Source organism: Mrakia frigida (genome assembly GCF_051309035.1).
Source record: "Mrakia frigida strain ATCC 22029 unplaced genomic scaffold BDY24scaffold_1, whole genome shotgun sequence".
Classification (NCBI taxonomy): domain Eukaryota; kingdom Fungi; phylum Basidiomycota; class Tremellomycetes; order Cystofilobasidiales; family Mrakiaceae; genus Mrakia; species Mrakia frigida.
The window spans coordinates 300,235-316,734 of NW_027481280.1; the positions used below are offsets into that span (position 1 = coordinate 300,235).

Genomic DNA, 16,500 nt, shown 5'->3' on the forward strand with positions numbered 1-16,500 from the left:
CGGATTCGTGTTGTTTACCTGTTTTCGAGAAGATTTTTCTTCTTCTTCTTCAAGATACATGCAATACCTTCTACGCCTGAAGAAGAAATTTTGACCTTCCTTCTCAGGTTGCTGTCCCAGCCGGGGAAGGGTCCGGGAGAGAAACATTTCGATCTCTTCCCTGCGATTTCCCTCCTTCTTGCTCACCTCCAACCACATTCTTCCTCTCCCCTCCGCCCTCCTTCTTCTCTTCTCCAAAGAAAATGACCACCCAACTCCTCAACCTCGCCTCTTCGATAGTCTCGTACTCCAAAGACAAAGCCGTCAACATCTCCTATGGACCAGCAGCTCTGCTCGCAAAGACGGCGATGTGAGCTCGATCTTCGCCCCTCCTTCCCTCCGCTCCTCGCTCCCTGCCTGACATCTTCTTCCTCCTCCTTGCCCTCAGCATCTCCATGATGCAGCGTATAGAAGTCGGAACCCTTAGAGTCCTCACGGAAGACGGTGTTTACCAGTTCCCTCCTCCTGATCTCAACAACGACCTGTTCGAGCAGGATTCAAGCAGGACGCTCGATGATGGCGAGGTCGCTCCCAAGGCTGAGATCCGAGTCCTCAACGACAGCTTTTGGATCAGACTCGTTCTCCTGGGAGACTTGGGATTCTCGGAAGCCTTCATGTGGGGAGATGTAGAGGTGGATGAACTGGCAGCTTTGTTTAGAGTGAGTCTCGTTCTTCTTCAGATCATTTGTTTCGTCCGAATCCAGCTCGGAGGGAGGTTCAGCCACAGCGAGGAGAGGTGCCTCTCTCTCGAGCTCTGTGGCCTCCCTGAGATCGGAAGACGGCATCTACGAAGAGCTCAGAGTAGTCTCTTCCAGTCTAGCTCGGAGAGGGCAATGTTGGAAGTCAGCGGAGGAGGAAGATCTATTCTCAACGTCCCTCGCTCATCGAAACCCTCGGTTGCTGACCCAACCTTCCCATCTATCTTCCCCCTCGTCATCCCTCAGATCTTCATCCTCAACCGACCCAAACCTCCCCCAGGAGCCTCCGCTGGTATCTCAGGTGTCTCCTCGCTCCCTTCCAAGCTCTTCTCCCTCGGAAATGGATTCTTTAATTCGCGTCTCTTCGCCAACACCCTTGGGAACTCTCAATCCAATATCGCCGCTCACTACGATATCTCCAACGAGTGAGCTTTCCCTCAGATCTCCTTCCGCTCATATTATGCCAAAGAGATGACCCTGACCTATCTGGCGTTCCTGCAGCATGTTCTCAGCCTTCCTTTCGCCCGACATGTGAGTCGTCCTCGAAACGAAGCTCGACGCGTTGAGCTCAGACGAGACCGCCTTTTGTTGACCTTCTCGCTCCTGTAATTCGCATTCTCCCTGTATCTAGGACCTACTCGTGCGGTATCTTCCCCTCTCTCGATGCCGACCTCGCTCCCTCGCCTTTCCAATCCAAGATCGCAGGATCTGACAACCTCGAGAGGTTCGACCGAGATGGAAGGAGGATTCACGCCTCACCTTCGACTCCCCCTCCTGAAGAGAAGAAGGGCGGAAGGGTTGGAGGGATCGACAACGGGTGGAGGAACGGCGAGGGCAAGGACGAGCTCGAGGAGGCTCAGTTTGCGAAGTTGAGGTAAGTTTTGGATCGAGACGTCTTTGGAACGAGGCAACTCAGGCAAAGGCTGACCTGATTTTGCATTTTCTGTGCTCATAGGTATATCATCAAGAAGGCTGACATCCAAAAGGGACATCGAGTGCTCGAGATTGGGTCTGGGTGGGGATCTTTCGCGATGGAGGTGAGCTTCGACTTTCTCCGTTTTCCCTCTCTTCGCTTTCTCTCAGTTTAACTGACCGTCTTTCTTCTCCCTTCCTTCAGGCCGTTCGTCTCACTGGCTGCACCGTCGATACTCTCACTCTCTCAACTCAACAAGCTTCCCTCGCCCGAGCTCGAATCGAGAAGGCTGGCATGACTTCGTCCATCACCGTCCACCTCCTCGACTACCGGTCGATGCCCAAGGAGTGGGAAGGATCGTTCGATAGAGTTGTTTCGATAGAGATGATCGAGGCTGTCGGGAAGGAGTTCCTGGAAGGGTGAGCCCTTCGATTGACCTCTTCGACGCGACGAAGGAGGAGATTGCTGATCTTCTCTCCTCTTGCTCGATTGCTCGGCCTTCAGATACTTCGAGGTCGTGAACAGGGCTCTGAACGCGAAGGGTGCTGCTGTATTCCAGGTCATCACAATCCCAGAGAGCAGGTTCGAAGCTTGTACGTCTCGCACTTCTGTCTCTTCTCGTGCTTCGAATGGCGACCTGACCTTCTCTCTCCCGCTTTTCTCAGACCAACGCGACGTCGACTTCATCAGGAAATGGGTGAGTCGATATACCCCCCGTGCTTCCCTCTTTTCTGACTTCCTGCGAGCTGACCTGACCTTCACCCTTCGACTTCTTTTCGTCATCTCGTCTGGGCTTCCTCAGAGTGAGCTTCTTTCCCCTTTCTTTCCCCTCCAGCCTGAACTCGGCTGACACCCTTCTCTTTCCTTCTTATTTCCAGTCTTCCCCGGTGGTTTCCTTCCTACTTTCCACTTCATGACGACCCAACTCGAGAAGGGATCGAAGTCTCAACTCATCATGGACGACGTCGTGAATGTTGGAGTGGGTTCCTTCCTCTTTCGTTCTTTTACCGCGTTCTTCACACTTATACTGACTGCAACGCATCTTCATCACAGCCTCACTACGCTCGAACTCTTCGAGAATGGAGGATCCGATTCCAGGCCACCTTCGCGTCCGAAATCACCCCTTCGCTTCTTCGGGAGCACCCCGAGATGGACGCCAGCGACGTCGAGGTCTTCAAGAGGAAGTGGATCTACTACTACGAGTACTGTGCTGCTGGGTTCACCGAGCGAAGTGAGTCTCTCCAGCGAGAGTCAAATTGTCGAACAGAGAAGCTGACCGACGCGTCTCTTTTTTCCTTCTTTCCTCTCAGTTCTCGGTGTTCACATCTTCCGAGTGGTGAGTCTAGTCTTATCTCTACTTGTCTTTTATCTTTCCCTAACCCTCGTTCTGCTTTGGGTCCCACAGACGAAGGAGGGGAACAAGTCTCTCGGATGCGACCTCTTTGCTTGATCGTTGGACGTTCCCTCTGTATTCCTCCTCTCCTTCACCTTTTGTCTTTGTGCTCAGCTATCCGGACTCGGTCTCGCGTTCTTTTCTCTATCTCCTTCCTCCTGTTGTCACGGATAGACTACCTTACACGTCTGCACTTGAATTATAACAACCACTTCAATTCTATCCTCTCCTTCCCGGCGCCTCCCATCGTCCAGTACGAATCCGAGTCACTCGAAGAAGTCACTCGAAGAAGCGAGAATCCGATCCATCTTCCTCTCGAGGCGATTCAGCTTCCCTTCTCGAGGCAGAAGTTGGTCAACCTTTCGCACGAGTCGAGAAGTGTTGTCGAAGGAGGAGGACGAGCTTCGGCCGTTCGGGTACTGGTCGGGTTCATTCTGTCAAAATGTTTTCGAGTGAGGAGGGAGGAAGAAAGAGACGAGTCAGAGTGCATCGGAGGGATCAATGAGTCGAAAGAGAAACGAAGCGAGTTCGACGCGTCGCCTTCCCTTTCCGTTCGCCTTCCTTCGAGCTTTCAACCCTTTATTCTTAGCCTCTCGGATCGATCTATTCGGTCTACTCGCCTTCGGATGCATACTGATGCCCCCTTCTCGCTCGCTCGCTGGCTCTCTGATATCTCCTCTCTCCTCGCCGATCTCAGCCTAACCCGCCACTTCGCACCTTTTGCTCCACTACTGCGTCTCTCTCACACACAAGCACCTCAACGCAAACCCATCATGATCAGATTGTCTCCCTCTTCCTATACTCCCTGCTACTGCTACCGAAGAGACGCGTCTCGTCCCATCCCGTGCCATCCTCGCTCCGTGCCTCCCTCTGAACGCGTCTTGATCCCTGCTGAGTGGAGAAAACTCCATAGGGTTGCTGAATGTGAGACCGCTGAGAGCGAGGTATGCTCGTATGGGGTTGAGTTGAAAGAGGGGGAAGGAGAGATGGGAAAGATGTGGGAGAGGGACGGGAGGAGTTTGAGGAGGTCGACGGTCGTTTCGGTTTCGTTCATTGTCGTTTCGTTTTGAAGGTTTCCGGGGTGAGTTTACTTCTCGGCTTTCTGTAGACGCACAAAGGGGAAAGTGGTGAGCTCCAAATCACTTGAGGGGACGCGATGCGATGCGAAAGAAGGAGGAAGGGGATGAAGGACGAACAGCTCTCAACGTCTTTCTCTTCTTCGCCCCTCCTCCTTCCGTAGGAGCGGGAGCCTGTCGGGGAGGAGGTCGGGCAGCAGCGGAAGCCTTGGAAGCACTAGCTTGGTTGGCGACGGATTTGGAGAGGGACGAGGCTGTCTTTTGAGCTTTGGAACTGCAAGAAGGAAGAGAAGGGAGGGAGGAGGTCGTGTGAGCTCGAAGCTCAAGTTTCTTCCTTCCCTACCTTTGGGCGCTGAGGGACGAGTTGCTCCAAAAGAAAAGAAAAGTCAAACACTCACGGCCTCTTCATGAGCTTAGCAGATTTTCCCATCTTTCAGTCTCAAGCGATGCTGGTTGTTTGAGTCAAGAACGAAAGAAGGAGACGATCAGAATTTGAATGGACTTTTTCGCGACGTCGCCTCCTCCTCCTCCTCTCCTTCAAACCAAGACCCCTGCCTCCTCCTAATCCTCTCCTTCCTTTCCAGCATGGCGGAATCGGACCCTTCCTCTCCTCTCTGTCCCTTCGATCCAGTCGTCCAGCTCAACCCTCTCCAACTGGTCATTCAAACGTTTCCCCCTCCTCTGGATCGAGGCGTTTACACTTCCCCCTCTCAGTCGATTCCAGCTGGAACACTCGTCGAGGAATCCCCCGTTGTGGTCTTTTCAAAGGAAGAATGGTTGCTTAACGGAAGACATACCGTCTTGCAGCACTACACGTTTGTTTGGGGGAAGACTGGGAAAATGGCGATTGCTTTGGGAATGGGTGAGCTTCGAGTCTCTCTTGTTCTTTCTTTCGGGCGGGTCCTACCAGGGAGGTTCAGAGTTATGAGGGTATGGATCTTGAGCCAGGGTAGAGGGTCTAGTAAAGATACGCTCTGGGCTGCTCACCTTGCAGGCATAGGGTCTGGGGGAGCTCAAGGAAGGGGTCAGGGAGTTGGGAGGGAAAAGGGAGCGGAGGGCTCCCGAGCTCTCTCCAGCTCTTCTACAACCCTCTAGGGCTCTTTCTGGGGACTTCGAAGCTCGTAAAACAGTCCTCACTGCCTTCACTCTAGGACCCTGGGGTTGCTCTTCCGATTTTCCGAACTGACCGAGTCAGTTGAGCTCGAGAACGAAGGACGACGGACCTGACTCGAACTTCCTTCTTTCCCTCCCTCTTCTCTTCCCAGGCTCCCTCTTCAACCACTCTCCAACTCCCAACATTTCGTACCTTCGTTGCTTGGACTCTTCGTCGATTAGATTCGTAGCTCTCGTGAGTTTCAGTCTCTCAAGCGGCCTGTGAACGCCCGAAACGCGAGCTCACACTTTTCCTCCTCCTCCCCTTTCGCGTTCCCAGAAAACGATTCCTCCCAACACGGAACTCTGCATCTCCTACGGCTCTGAAGACTCACTCTGGTTCAACCCCATCTACCCACCCGTCCCTTCAACCTCTACTTCAGCCTTCATCCCTTACGCTGCCGGCTCCAAGCCTCCCTCGATCCTCTCCTCCTCCCTCGACTCTCAGGACGCCTTCGGAAGTCTCCTCAACATGGACGAGCAACTCCTCGCTCAGGACGAATCAGACGAGCTCAGAGAAAGGAAGCTGGCGAGGAACGCGGATCCAGAAGGAGGAAGGAGAAGGAGATCGAGACGGAAGCTGAAGCAGCAGAAGAAGCTGTTGGAAGGAGACGCGTCGTCGTCCAGGGCTTCCGAGGGAGAACTTGTGCTGGATGAGGAAGAGGGAGACGACGAGGAGGATGAAGAACGGTTATCTCGCTCAACGGCGACAACAATCAGCACCGACATCTCCTCTACGACTTCCTCTCCGCCTCTCCCTCCCTCAACGACGAACGGGAGCAGCACCATCATCCCCGATCCCCTCGACCCGCTCGCTCAACCCGTCGCCTCAACCTCTTCCCTCTCCGCTCTCCCACCTTCCCACCCAGCCGCTGCTTCCCTCGACTCCTCCTTCTCCTCCTCCTCAACCCGAAGCGCTTCCTCCTCCTCCTCCTCCAGCACCACCAACTCCAACTCCAACTCCTCTTTCCAAATCCACCCTTCCTCCGACCCTTCCGTCACTCTCCCCACCTTACCTCCTCCGCTCTGCAAACCCTCCACGACCTCCGTCCTCTCCCACAAGATCGTCCTCCCTCCCAACCTCACGGATCCAGCGACGTACGTCCCCTCGGAAGAGATCGACCAGCTCGTGCTGTGGCAGGACCTGCCGTTCAAGCTTATTCGAGCGGAAGGGGACGAAGCGGAGCAGAGGGAGAGAGAGGAGGTCGAGGACGGTTGGGAGACGTTCGAGATCTGGGCGGTGGATGTGGAAGGAGCAGGGAAACTGACGAGGGATGTGTTGGATTTCGTGATGGATACGAATACGGCGGGGTTGAAGGCGTTTGATGAGAAGACGAAGCATCTGAAGAGGGTTAGGAAGAGTGAGGCTGTGAAGAGAGGGGGGGAGGTGGGAGGTAAGTCCGAATTCCCGTTGGTTCGAGACGGAGACGCGACGCGACTTTCTTCGTCGCTTCCGTCTCGCTTTCGTTTCTTCCTTTTCCGTAGACCACAACCTGACTCCCTCCTTCCCTTCTTCGCATTCCTATTTTCCCTCTCTCAGACAAACCCATCAACTCCATAGCTCTCTACCCCGTCACCTCCCTCTCCGAGGAATCCCTCCTCTCGATGCTGGCCGCCCACTCTTCGACGCTCGCAACCCTTCAACCTTACAAGCAACGAGTCCCAGCCGTTCCAGGTCGTACGCCGGAACAGTGCATCAAAAAGGCTCAGCTCTGGCCGGTAGTGTTCGTGCCTTTCCGAGGGATCCAAGGGCAGAAGGGGTGGACGAAGGGAAGGCAGGCTTGGATGACTGAGGGAGTGAAGACGGTGATTAAGCTTGCGCTGGAAGCTGGGGAGAGAGGTGATGTGAGTTCACATTTCTTGACTTTGTGAAGACATTGAAGAGGCAGAGACGAGAGAGCTGGACGAGAGGACGACGCGTCGAAGTCTCGAAACAAAGCTGACCTTCTTTCCTCGCCTTGCCTCCCTCCAGCTCCCAATAGGAGTCCACGTCTCCTCCCCTCCATCTTCCATCTTCCCCTCTGACGACTCTATGATCCCTCCAACCCCTCTCATCCGGGCCTCAGCGCACGACACCCGTCTTTCCACCTCCCATCCTCTCCGCCACGCCGCTCTCAACTGCATCGCTTCCATCGCCAAACTTCGAACTCTCCCTCCCTTCTCCTCCCAAGTCCCAACCCGAAACGGAGCAGACTACCTCCTCACTTCCCTCACCCTCTTTACGACCCACGAACCCTGCGTGATGTGCTCGATGGCTCTGCTGCATTCAAGGGTGAGGGAGGTCGTGTACGTGATGCCTAGTCAGTGGGGAGGGTGCGGAGGAGCAGCGGGAGTGCATGGGAACGCGGCGTTGAACCACAAGTATGAGGTCTACCAGTTCTTGGGAGAGGTGGAAGAGGAAGTGAGGGAGGGGTTGAAGATCCCGGAGGAGGTGGCTGTTTAGATGAGACGGTCGAGGTTTCAGCATTTGGTTTCTTCGCTTTCGCTTTTCTTCCTCCTTCGATTTCCTTATATACTGCACGCCCGTGTTTATTTCCTTCCTACACACACTTGCATCTTTTCACTTTCGCGCTCGTTTTTATACACTGGTTTGGGAAAGGGGAAACAAACTCGAAGTCGGAACGAAAGCGCGTCGCTCTCGCTCTCGCTCTCTCTCGACCCTACGCAAATCAAAGCAAAACATAACCTTCGTCAAAATTCCTCCGTTTCGTCCTCACCAATCTACTGGCCTTCATCTCTCTCCTCACTCCCTCCCCGACCTCGCACAATCTCCCTCCCAGTCCCTCGTCGTGATCGTCTCCACCACCCTCGCAAAGGCCTCGAGCGTGCACACCTCTGGATGTCCCTCGAGATGATCCCCTTGAGCTTCGCAGGCGGGGAGGGTCACAGGTTGGGATTGGTAACGGAGTCGAACGAAGTGCTGAGGAGCTGCCTGATCCGACGAGGGCGACGACGGTGTTGTTGAAGAAGGTGGTGTAGGAGATGAGGAGGAGGAAGAGAACAGGGACGAGAGGAAGGATGGTTTGGAAGAGACTGCTGCTGGAGATGGTGGTGAGGATGAGGATGTTGGGAGGGTTGGGAGCGAGGTTGAAGGGTGGGAGGAGGAGGAGAAGAGTTCGACGGCGACGTGCGCGGTGAAGTCTGAGGACGAGAAGGAGAAGAGAGGGAAGAAGATCGTCAGCTTCGCGACGATGAAAGTTGTGAAAACAAAACAAAAGTGAGAGAAGATGAGCTTACCAGGCCATCTTCGAAAACGATCGCAACGAAAAACGAAAGGAGAGACGAGACGAAAGTCAGCCCTCCCTTCCGTCCTTCAGCCAACCCATCCCGAAGAGCTACTCACTTGTGATCAAAACAATCAAGACTAGCCAGCATCCCCGCCAGCGTCGTATCATGACAACTCAGCACGCTGAACTTCTTCAACGTCGTTTTTGCTCGTTCCTCGACCGCTCCCTCTCCCTTCGTCGTCGCCGTCACCCATTCGGCCATGTCCCTCGAAAGTCCAGAGAGGAGAGGACCCATGGCGAGAGTTCGGAACTCGTTGGATTGGTCTGGGAAAGGAGATGGAGAAAAGGGACGAGGAAAGAGAGGGGAAGTCAGGATCGACGCGACGAGAACGCTCTTCGTCTCCTCCTCTTCACGGAAAGGAGGGAACTCGTTCCGTAAAGTACGATGAGATAAGAGAGAAACAGTTGAGTGGGTTACTCACAGTAAGCACCAAACCATTCATGGCAAATCGCGTTCTCGAGAACCTTCCTCGTCTCAGGGTCGAATTCGGTAGGTACGGGGTATCCGTTCGATTCTGCTGCTCGAACGGTATCCATGATACCTGAGGCCGCTGGCGTTCCGTCCTACGTATCAACGAGCACCACAGACCGCGAACGATGGAAGAAAAGAAAGGTCAGAAAAGGAGAAGGTCGAAACGAGAAAGAGAGAGAGCAGACTCACCACCCTAATCTCCTTCCCTCCGATAAACTTCGACAGCTTCTTGTCGAGTGCTGGAGGAACATTAAAGCATCGAGTCAGATCCACAGAGAACCCGATTCTCCAGCGAAAGAGCAAGTCCAAGGGACCCGAATGAACTCACGGGCCAACGAAGGGTTCCACTGCTCAGCGGCCATTTTGGTAAACCGCCTGTCGAGGTGCTTCAACCGAGCACACGAAAAGGTGTTCGGGAGGAGAGACTCCTCAGTCATGTTTCTGTGCTCGAAGAAGCGTAGGAGGGGACTGTTTCAGTCGAAGCATTGGAAGGAACGAGCGAGAGATCGGTTCGAGATTTGTTTGATACAGAAGGACTGACCTGATCCGAACGTGAGGGATCCAGTTTCCTCGAACGGATGCAGGGTAAAGACCTGCGATGACCTGCTGGAGGGACTCGATGGTTCGTTCCATGTTTGTTGACCTTTGAGCGGAGGGACGGACGCGTCGAGAAGGGAGGGAAGAGGGAAGTGTGAGCTTGAGCCTGAGGGAGCGAAACGCAGAGCAACGAGAGGAAGGCATGCTCACCGGAAGAAGAGAGCTGCGTGGTCGGGTTTGGAGGGGATGAAGCCTAGCCTATTGGAGGAGAAGTCAAGGAGGAGGAGAAGGGCGAGATGGTCAGCTTGGATCGGCGCTGAGCTCGTCGTCTCCTCCTCTCTCTGTCGACTCATGACGGCAGCGATTGGGACTCACTCATCGACGTATAGTTTACGTAGGGAGGCTCCAAGTGCAAGGGTAGTTTTCCGTCCTTGATCTGTGAGCTCTCCCAGGAGACTGAGACGAAAAGGAAGGCAAGGGAAGGGAGGAACAAGATCAGCTCGACCGATTCAACTTCAACTCCTTACACCCTCGTCCATCTTCTTCCCTGACCTCGAACCGTTCTCTACAGGTTGTAGCCACTACTGAGACGGTACTGACCATTCCCCTTCCCCTCCTGGCGGGCTCTTACTCCCTCTAGGAACGTCGACGACTCGATTGACCCGGAGCAATCCAGGCCGACCTGTTTCGTCCAACACAGCAGCATCGAACGAACGACCGATCATGCAGAGATTCCAACGAGCAGGAAAGGTCTCTGGCATTCGGACTCGAACGGGAGATCGTTCACCCTGAAGAAATCAAAGCCACAACGGAGGAGGTCAGCGAGATTGAGAGAAGAAGGAATCAAACGAACGTATGCGGGTCGTAGATCGAAGCGGGCAACCTCACATGACGACTGTAGATATGAACTTGTTCTAGCTTGAGGTTGGGTACAGGGTAGAATCCTTCTTTAGATGGGGAAAACGTGGACATGGCCGTTGGGAGGGAAGGAGGAGACGAGCTCGAATCCAGGGGAAGGACGATCCGAGCTCATCGACCTCTCCTTCCCTCCAACCCCAACAATTAACTCAGAGAATTTCTTCTTCGCTGAAATGCCCCCCTCTGATGGAACTCGAGGCCTCACGGCCGAGCAGAAGATCGTTTATCAGAAGGAACGCAACAAGATCAAGCAACGAGACCATCGAGCTAGGAAGAAGGCTGAGAAGGAAAGGAGCTCGAGCTCTGGCTCTCTTCCTACCCCTACAGCTCTCGGAAAGCGAAGGACCGGGGAGAAGGGGTCGGCTATGCTGGATCTCGGAGAGGGAGGATTCATGATGGAAGCGAGAAGGGCTGTTGAGCTTCAGGAGGAGGCGCAGAGGAGGAGGGAGGGAGGAGAGGAGGGCAGTTCGTCGTTGAGTTCTGGGGTTGAGAAAGAGGCTTCAAGGAGTAAGTCTTGGCTAAGGATATGCCGCAGAGTCTACACGGGCTTCAAGCTGACGATATATCTTTCTCTTGCCTCTGTAGCTTCTTCAATCAACAGGGTCGCGGCTCCGAGACTTCCCTCTCCGACTTCCGTTCCGTCCTCGAAGCTCACTTCTGTTTCGCTCTTCGCAACTGTAAGTCGAACCTCCCACTTGCCTCGTATTTATTTCATTCGAGGGATGTCTAAGATCCCTATCCGATTTCCTGGGTCCAGCTCCTCAACGGCGGATCTCTTCCTCGAGCTCATCTCAACGCCAACGACGCGTTCACATCATTTCCCGGCTCTATCCCTCTTCATCAACCCTTTCCCTCCTCATCAACACCCTCATCCTCTGGTGCTCCACATCAACTCGCTCTTCAACGACAACTCTCCTGGCCCTACCTTCCAAACCAATCTCAACCCGAACCCTCCCTCCCGTCTTACACGTACTCCTCCCCAGCCAACATCGGCTCCTTCCCCTTCTACAACCCCCTCAACTCCATCGACTGGAAGTGGCGACTATTCCAAGCTCACTCCGCTCTCTATCAGGATCGAGATCACCCGACGAAGGGCTATCACCACAACAGTTTCGCTGAGGAGACGGTTCGTTCTCTCCCTTCCTTTTCCCTCGCTGTCTTCTCCTTTTGCTTCCAGCTCTAAACGGTCCATGTTTTTTTCTTTCTTCTAGATCACCACGGCTCAAACCCTAATCCTCCAACTTCTCGCTGCGACGTCCCCTCCCGGTCGAAAGGAACAGCTCGACGCTCGACGGATCCTCTCTGCTGAGGACGAGGAGTACCTGCGCCTTACGCCGATGGACAGGAGGATCGAGTGGATGCCTGATCCGCTGGTGAGGGTCAATGCGATGAAGGCTAGTCGGTGTGGGCTCGTCAGTTTGACCGAGAAGGCTGCTGCCGGTGAGTTGTGTTGACCACGACGTTTGGCTTTCGTTCTCTCTCTTCCTTCCCTTCGCTGACCAGTCCTACCTCTTTCGTAATCCCCAGGAATCGAAACAGCCACCATCTTCGGAGACGCTATGGACTCAGGAGTACGTCTCGTGTCGATCTCCTTGACTTTTTTCGTTCTGTTCAGAATCGCTTACCTCCGTTTTCTTTCGTCTGGCAGGCCTGGATGCTCCAAAACAAAGTTTCACTCGACACCCTCACTCTCTACCTCGTCCCATCTACTGACGAAGCAGGAGAGCAGAGAAATCCCTCGCTCTCAGGCGGGGATCAACTTCACGGCGCGTCCGTCAGGTTCGTCGTCTCCTCTCGTCCCATCTCTCCATCCTTTCTTTTACTGCAACCAACACCGAGCTCTCGCTGATTCTGTCCTTTCTCTCTCTTTCGCTCGATGCAGAGAAATCGTCCTCGGTCTCGAACTCCCTGGTTGGCGAACGGACGAACCTCTCGTTCAACCCGCCCCCATGTCGGACAGTCAGTTGGAGCAGAGCTGGCAGCTGGAAGCAGTGATGATGCAAGGGACGAAGACTTTCGTCGGAATGACATCCGAGTGCTAGCTTGGTTTCTGGGGGTTTGGACGGGAGGAGGGAGGAGGACGAGGCGACGCGTTCTTAGTTGTGCTCGTTACTTTCAGTTTTCTTCTGTTCGCTCAATTTACGACCTGACCACTGTTAAGAATTCTGGTGTATGCCCGTACCCGTATCTCACGAAAGGGAATCAGCGTAACCAAAACACCCAACAAACTTAGGCAACGCGTGCGTTCCACAAAGTTCGAAATCACGCGAAAAATGAAGAGGAGAGGACTCATGGTCTTGAAGAACCCTAGAAGGACTGCACTTATCAAGAGCCAGATGTAGAAAAAATGCTAGTGTTTAGGTAGAAGGTACAAAGTGAAGCAAAAACGAAGACCCAAAATGAGAAAGAGAATGCGAAAGAAGACGAACGAATGGGAAAAGTACGAGGCAAGGCAGCAGCAAGAGAAGAACGCACACCCCTCTAGGGAGAGATCCAAGGTAAAGAACGAAAGAAAAGAGAGGTATATCTAGACCTTCAGCGAGCAAACGACGATCCAGTTCTCCATCGTCTCGTCGATCTCGGATCCAGCTCCGTCCCCAAGTTTCATCCACTCCTCGATGAAAGACGCTCGAGATTCAGCGAACTGGTCGGCGGTAATCTTGCCGAGGGAGAGAGCTTCGGGGTAGGGGTTCATGTTGGTGACCTGAGGAGATGAAAACGACGGAGGGAGACGCGACGAGGAACGAACTCAATTAGCGTCTCATCGTCCTCAGAACCCCCAAGGATCCCTCAACTCGAGGAACAGGCTTGAAGCTCACCTTCAGAGTCTCCTCCCAAACCTCCTCTGCCTTCTCTTTCGAAGTTCCAACCTTCTTGGAGCTGAGAATCCCCGTCCCCGTCAAGCTCCTCACCACCAACCTCGCCGTCTGCTCGACCACCTCCTTCACGCTCTCCTTCGAAGTGATCCATCTTCGGTTGAACCTGGGGGTGAGACCGTACTTGGCCGAGATTTGAGAGAGGAGGACGTTTCGAATGGAGGACTCGGGAGAGGGGACGTCGAAGACGATGGTCGAGGAGGGTGAGGATCGAAGGAGGTGAGACCAGGAGAGGAGAGAGGTGTTTGGGAGGAGGACTGTGAGCAGAAAAGAGAAGTGGGAAAGGTTCAGATCCGGCTGATTGAAAGGAAGGAAGGAAGGCAAAGAGAGGGAGGGAGTCGAAGCGAGGGCTGAAGGCGACGGAGATGAGCTGAGACTTCTTCCCCCTCTCGACTCGACCCTCTTTCCCCCAAAGATAGAGATCTGAGAAACTCACAAGTGATAGCGGAAGAACAGACAATTCGATCGAACCCAACCCCGACCAAAGTCTTCAACGATCCTCTAGGCTCTTGAGCGTCGCCTTGGAGGAACGTAAGCTCGACTCCTTCCTTCTCTGCCTTCGCCCTCGCAACGGCGAGCATTTCCGCACTCACGTCCACGCCGATGACTTGGAACCCACCCTTGGCGACCTCGAGAGCTACGAGCCCTGTTCCCGTTGCGAGATCGAGGACTCTGAAGGTTGAGGACGAGGTGGGAGGGAGGTCAAGAGAGGAGACGATGGAGGAGGCGAGTTTGAGGTGGAAAGCCGAGTTGTCGTAGCTCTCTGCTCGAGCTTGGGTGTAGAAGGAAGTGATGGATTCGATGTGGGAAGGCGTGTGAGAGGAAGAAGGCGACATGGGTGGGGTGGGGAGGAGGAGGATCTTGCTGAGGGAGGAGGATCTGAGAGAGGAAGATGGCAGTTGAGAGAGACCAAAAAAAGGTCAGCTCGACGACCGACGGCCTCGTCCGTGGGCCCAAACTCACTTCTTTCGGTGTCCTGAGAAGAAGTTGGTATCGGGAAGAACAGCGGCCATGGTGAGAGTTGAAGGGGAATGAAGAAGGAAGGTGGAGGATGGTTTTCGGTGGTGGGTGTTGGGAGGGAAGCGACAGGAAGGGGAGCCTGCGACGCAAGGTCCCCCTAGGTCCCCTCCCCTCTCCTCTCCCTTGGAGACAAACAACAGGAGAGCTGTTCGATCCCTTTGAGGCCCTCTCCTCCGAAGAAAAGGAGAGAAAGCTTCTCCTGGCCACGTTGCTTACCTCCGCTCTCCTCTTCGTTGGAGGGTCAAAGCGACGGAGTAGGGCCGAAAGAACAAGGAGCGCGTCGTCGCGAGGAGGCACCAGGAGGAAGAGGGACGACGACGATCAAGATGGAGGGTTTCAAGAGGAGAGCTGAAAGCTGGCTGGCAGAGCAAGGAAGAGGTTGGTAGAGGTCGGATGGGTTGAAACAGCAAGGGCTGGTAACAAGCTTCTGCGACGCGACGACACGTCTTTCGAAACTGCTCCTGCGAAGAAATCTGTGACTTCCAACCTCGAAGACGGAGAGTAGATAGATTATCATTGTTCCCAGCAGTCGTTAAGATAAGAATACGAAGCAACACAATCAGAGTCCCGCACAGTACAACGAAAATCGAAGAAGGGACCGAAAACCAAACGACGCGTCTCTTCTTACCAACCCTTCTCCCTCCTCTCGTCTTCCCAATCGATCAACCCCACCCCTTCCGCAACACCCAGCCAGACCTCCGGTAGCTCCTCTCCCTCATCTTCTTCTACCTCTCCCGCTCTCCCTCCGTTCGCACTTGCCGACGCTGCAGCACGCCTCCTCGACCTCACCTCCTCCTCCCACCCTGCCTTTCCCCCCTCACTTTCGCACGGCAGCGCAATCAACACTGATATTTCAACTCGAGCGCCGGCCTTGAGGATTTCCTCGACTGGTTTGGGGGGGATGGGAGGTGGGGGAGGAGGAGGAGGAGGACGGATGGGCGCGGAGGTGAGGGATTGCCAGAAGGAGGGCGCGGGGTGGTAGAGGGGTGCGGGTGTTGGGATGTATGACTGAGAGGAAGTGTAATTGGAATTCGGGAGAAGGAGGGTTGTTGAGATTGGCTGAAGAAGGAAGAAGAGAGGAGAGTCAGAAGGAGTTGGGACGCGGGAGGGAAGGGACGAGTTCGATCACGACGAGCTGGAGACGGCTCCCGGAGAGATCTCTCGAGCTCTAGCTCGTACCCAGGACTCCACTCCTTCTCTAGGCAACCCTTCAGATTCAAACAGCTGCGAAAAGAAGCAGAAAACTCACCTCGATCCCTTCCCACGACGCGTCTCCTCTCCCTCCTCCTCTGGCCTTTCCCTTCTCGTCGCTCCCGCTCTTCTCACTCTCCCACCCCATCCCAATCTCGTACATCACCGGCCTGACCTGCTTGATCTTCGTCTCCTTCCCGCTCCCGCTCCCTCCTCCTAGAACCGTCGGCCACGATCTTCCTCCCATCATCCCGCTACGAGCCATATCCTCGTCCGAGATCGTATCGAAGAAGGCGTCCGAGTAGCCTGTTCGACGCCAGGCGACATGTAGCCGGCGGCGATATCGCATAGCTCGGAGAGTGATCACACCAGACTAGAAGGAGAAACATGGACGAAGGAGGTCAGAAGGGGAGCTGAGGAACGATAAGAGTTTGAGTGTAGAGGGCTCACGATTGAAACAAGAAGGATGATGATGACGCAAAAGCAGATAAGATAAACTACAAGATGGACGATGTAAAGGGTCAGTCTGGGAAGGGAGGTATAGAAGGAGGAAAGGAGGAACCGACCAGAGGGAGGCTGTGGGAACCGAGAGAGAGAGACATCGGAGGTCGTCAGTTCCTTCCTCTGCCTTGTGCTTCCTCTCAGGCATCCAGAGAGAACGACGACAAAGAACTCACAGTACCACCTCCAAGTTGAAAACTTCCATTGATCCCTGTAGGACTCGAAGCAGCGCTACTGGAACTCCTCGTCGTCGTCGTCGTCCCTTGAGCTTGTCTCCTTCCCGGCTGCTGGTCTTCTCCGAATCGACGCTGCAAGAGCGGCTCCGCTATACGAGTCAAGAGGGCGGTTGGCGATTGTATGGGTGTGGGTATGGACATAGTTGACGAAATCGAGATTGTGGTGGTTTGAGAGCAAGAAGCAAAGGTGG

At 54.4% G+C, this 16,500-nt stretch overlaps 6 protein-coding genes across 6 annotated transcripts; 3 read left to right on the forward strand and 3 right to left on the reverse strand.

Moving 5' to 3' along the window:
- Positions 1–115: 115 nt before the first annotated feature.
- BDY24DRAFT_373225 (S-adenosyl-L-methionine-dependent methyltransferase) lies at positions 116–3,265 on the forward strand. Its single transcript, XM_076638271.1, has 12 exons — positions 116–698; positions 984–1,162; positions 1,239–1,268; positions 1,369–1,611; positions 1,693–1,774; positions 1,855–2,069; positions 2,155–2,243; positions 2,316–2,348; positions 2,529–2,629; positions 2,704–2,881; positions 2,961–2,986; positions 3,056–3,265. Exons 1-12 carry the CDS (start codon positions 435–437, stop codon positions 3,098–3,100), a joined length of 1,485 nt encoding a protein of 494 aa, XP_076501057.1. The 5' UTR covers positions 116–434; the 3' UTR covers positions 3,101–3,265.
- Positions 3,266–4,704: 1,439 nt separating this feature from the next.
- BDY24DRAFT_411022 (uncharacterized protein) lies at positions 4,705–7,714 on the forward strand (the record flags this gene model as incomplete). The annotated part of the gene is made up of 5 exons (XM_076642879.1): positions 4,705–4,981; positions 5,385–5,467; positions 5,552–6,665; positions 6,812–7,116; positions 7,244–7,714. The coding sequence occupies 5 exons, from the start codon at positions 4,705–4,707 to the stop codon at positions 7,712–7,714; spliced, it is 2,250 nt and encodes a 749-aa protein (XP_076501058.1).
- A 300-nt stretch (positions 7,715–8,014) lies between these two features.
- Positions 8,015–10,539, reverse strand: BDY24DRAFT_367746 (histidine phosphatase superfamily; the record flags this gene model as incomplete). The annotated part of the gene is made up of 12 exons (XM_076637987.1): positions 8,015–8,412; positions 8,509–8,516; positions 8,615–8,822; positions 8,981–9,122; positions 9,220–9,269; positions 9,359–9,498; positions 9,572–9,673; positions 9,778–9,825; positions 9,943–10,023; positions 10,168–10,249; positions 10,283–10,355; positions 10,456–10,539. The coding sequence occupies 12 exons, from the start codon at positions 10,537–10,539 to the stop codon at positions 8,015–8,017; spliced, it is 1,416 nt and encodes a 471-aa protein (XP_076501059.1).
- A 73-nt stretch (positions 10,540–10,612) lies between these two features.
- On the forward strand, positions 10,613–12,655 carry BDY24DRAFT_373230 (uncharacterized protein). The gene is made up of 7 exons (XM_076638272.1): positions 10,613–10,992; positions 11,071–11,162; positions 11,243–11,611; positions 11,697–11,925; positions 12,013–12,056; positions 12,134–12,264; positions 12,368–12,655. Exons 1-7 carry the CDS (start codon positions 10,659–10,661, stop codon positions 12,525–12,527), a joined length of 1,359 nt encoding a protein of 452 aa, XP_076501060.1. The 5' UTR covers positions 10,613–10,658; the 3' UTR covers positions 12,528–12,655.
- A 147-nt stretch (positions 12,656–12,802) lies between these two features.
- Positions 12,803–14,365, reverse strand: BDY24DRAFT_373231 (class I SAM-dependent methyltransferase). Its single transcript, XM_076638273.1, has 4 exons — positions 14,325–14,365; positions 13,798–14,240; positions 13,305–13,618; positions 12,803–13,189 (listed from the first exon to the last, which is right to left on the reverse strand). Exons 2-4 carry the CDS (start codon positions 14,195–14,197, stop codon positions 13,013–13,015), a joined length of 891 nt encoding a protein of 296 aa, XP_076501061.1. The 5' UTR covers positions 14,198–14,240; positions 14,325–14,365; the 3' UTR covers positions 12,803–13,012.
- A 509-nt stretch (positions 14,366–14,874) lies between these two features.
- On the reverse strand, positions 14,875–16,470 carry BDY24DRAFT_373233 (uncharacterized protein). Its single transcript, XM_076638274.1, has 5 exons — positions 16,250–16,470; positions 16,139–16,148; positions 16,023–16,069; positions 15,631–15,945; positions 14,875–15,440 (listed from the first exon to the last, which is right to left on the reverse strand). The coding sequence occupies exons 1-5, from the start codon at positions 16,448–16,450 to the stop codon at positions 15,006–15,008; spliced, it is 1,008 nt and encodes a 335-aa protein (XP_076501062.1). The 5' UTR covers positions 16,451–16,470; the 3' UTR covers positions 14,875–15,005.
- Between the last annotated feature and the right edge of the window lie 30 nt (positions 16,471–16,500).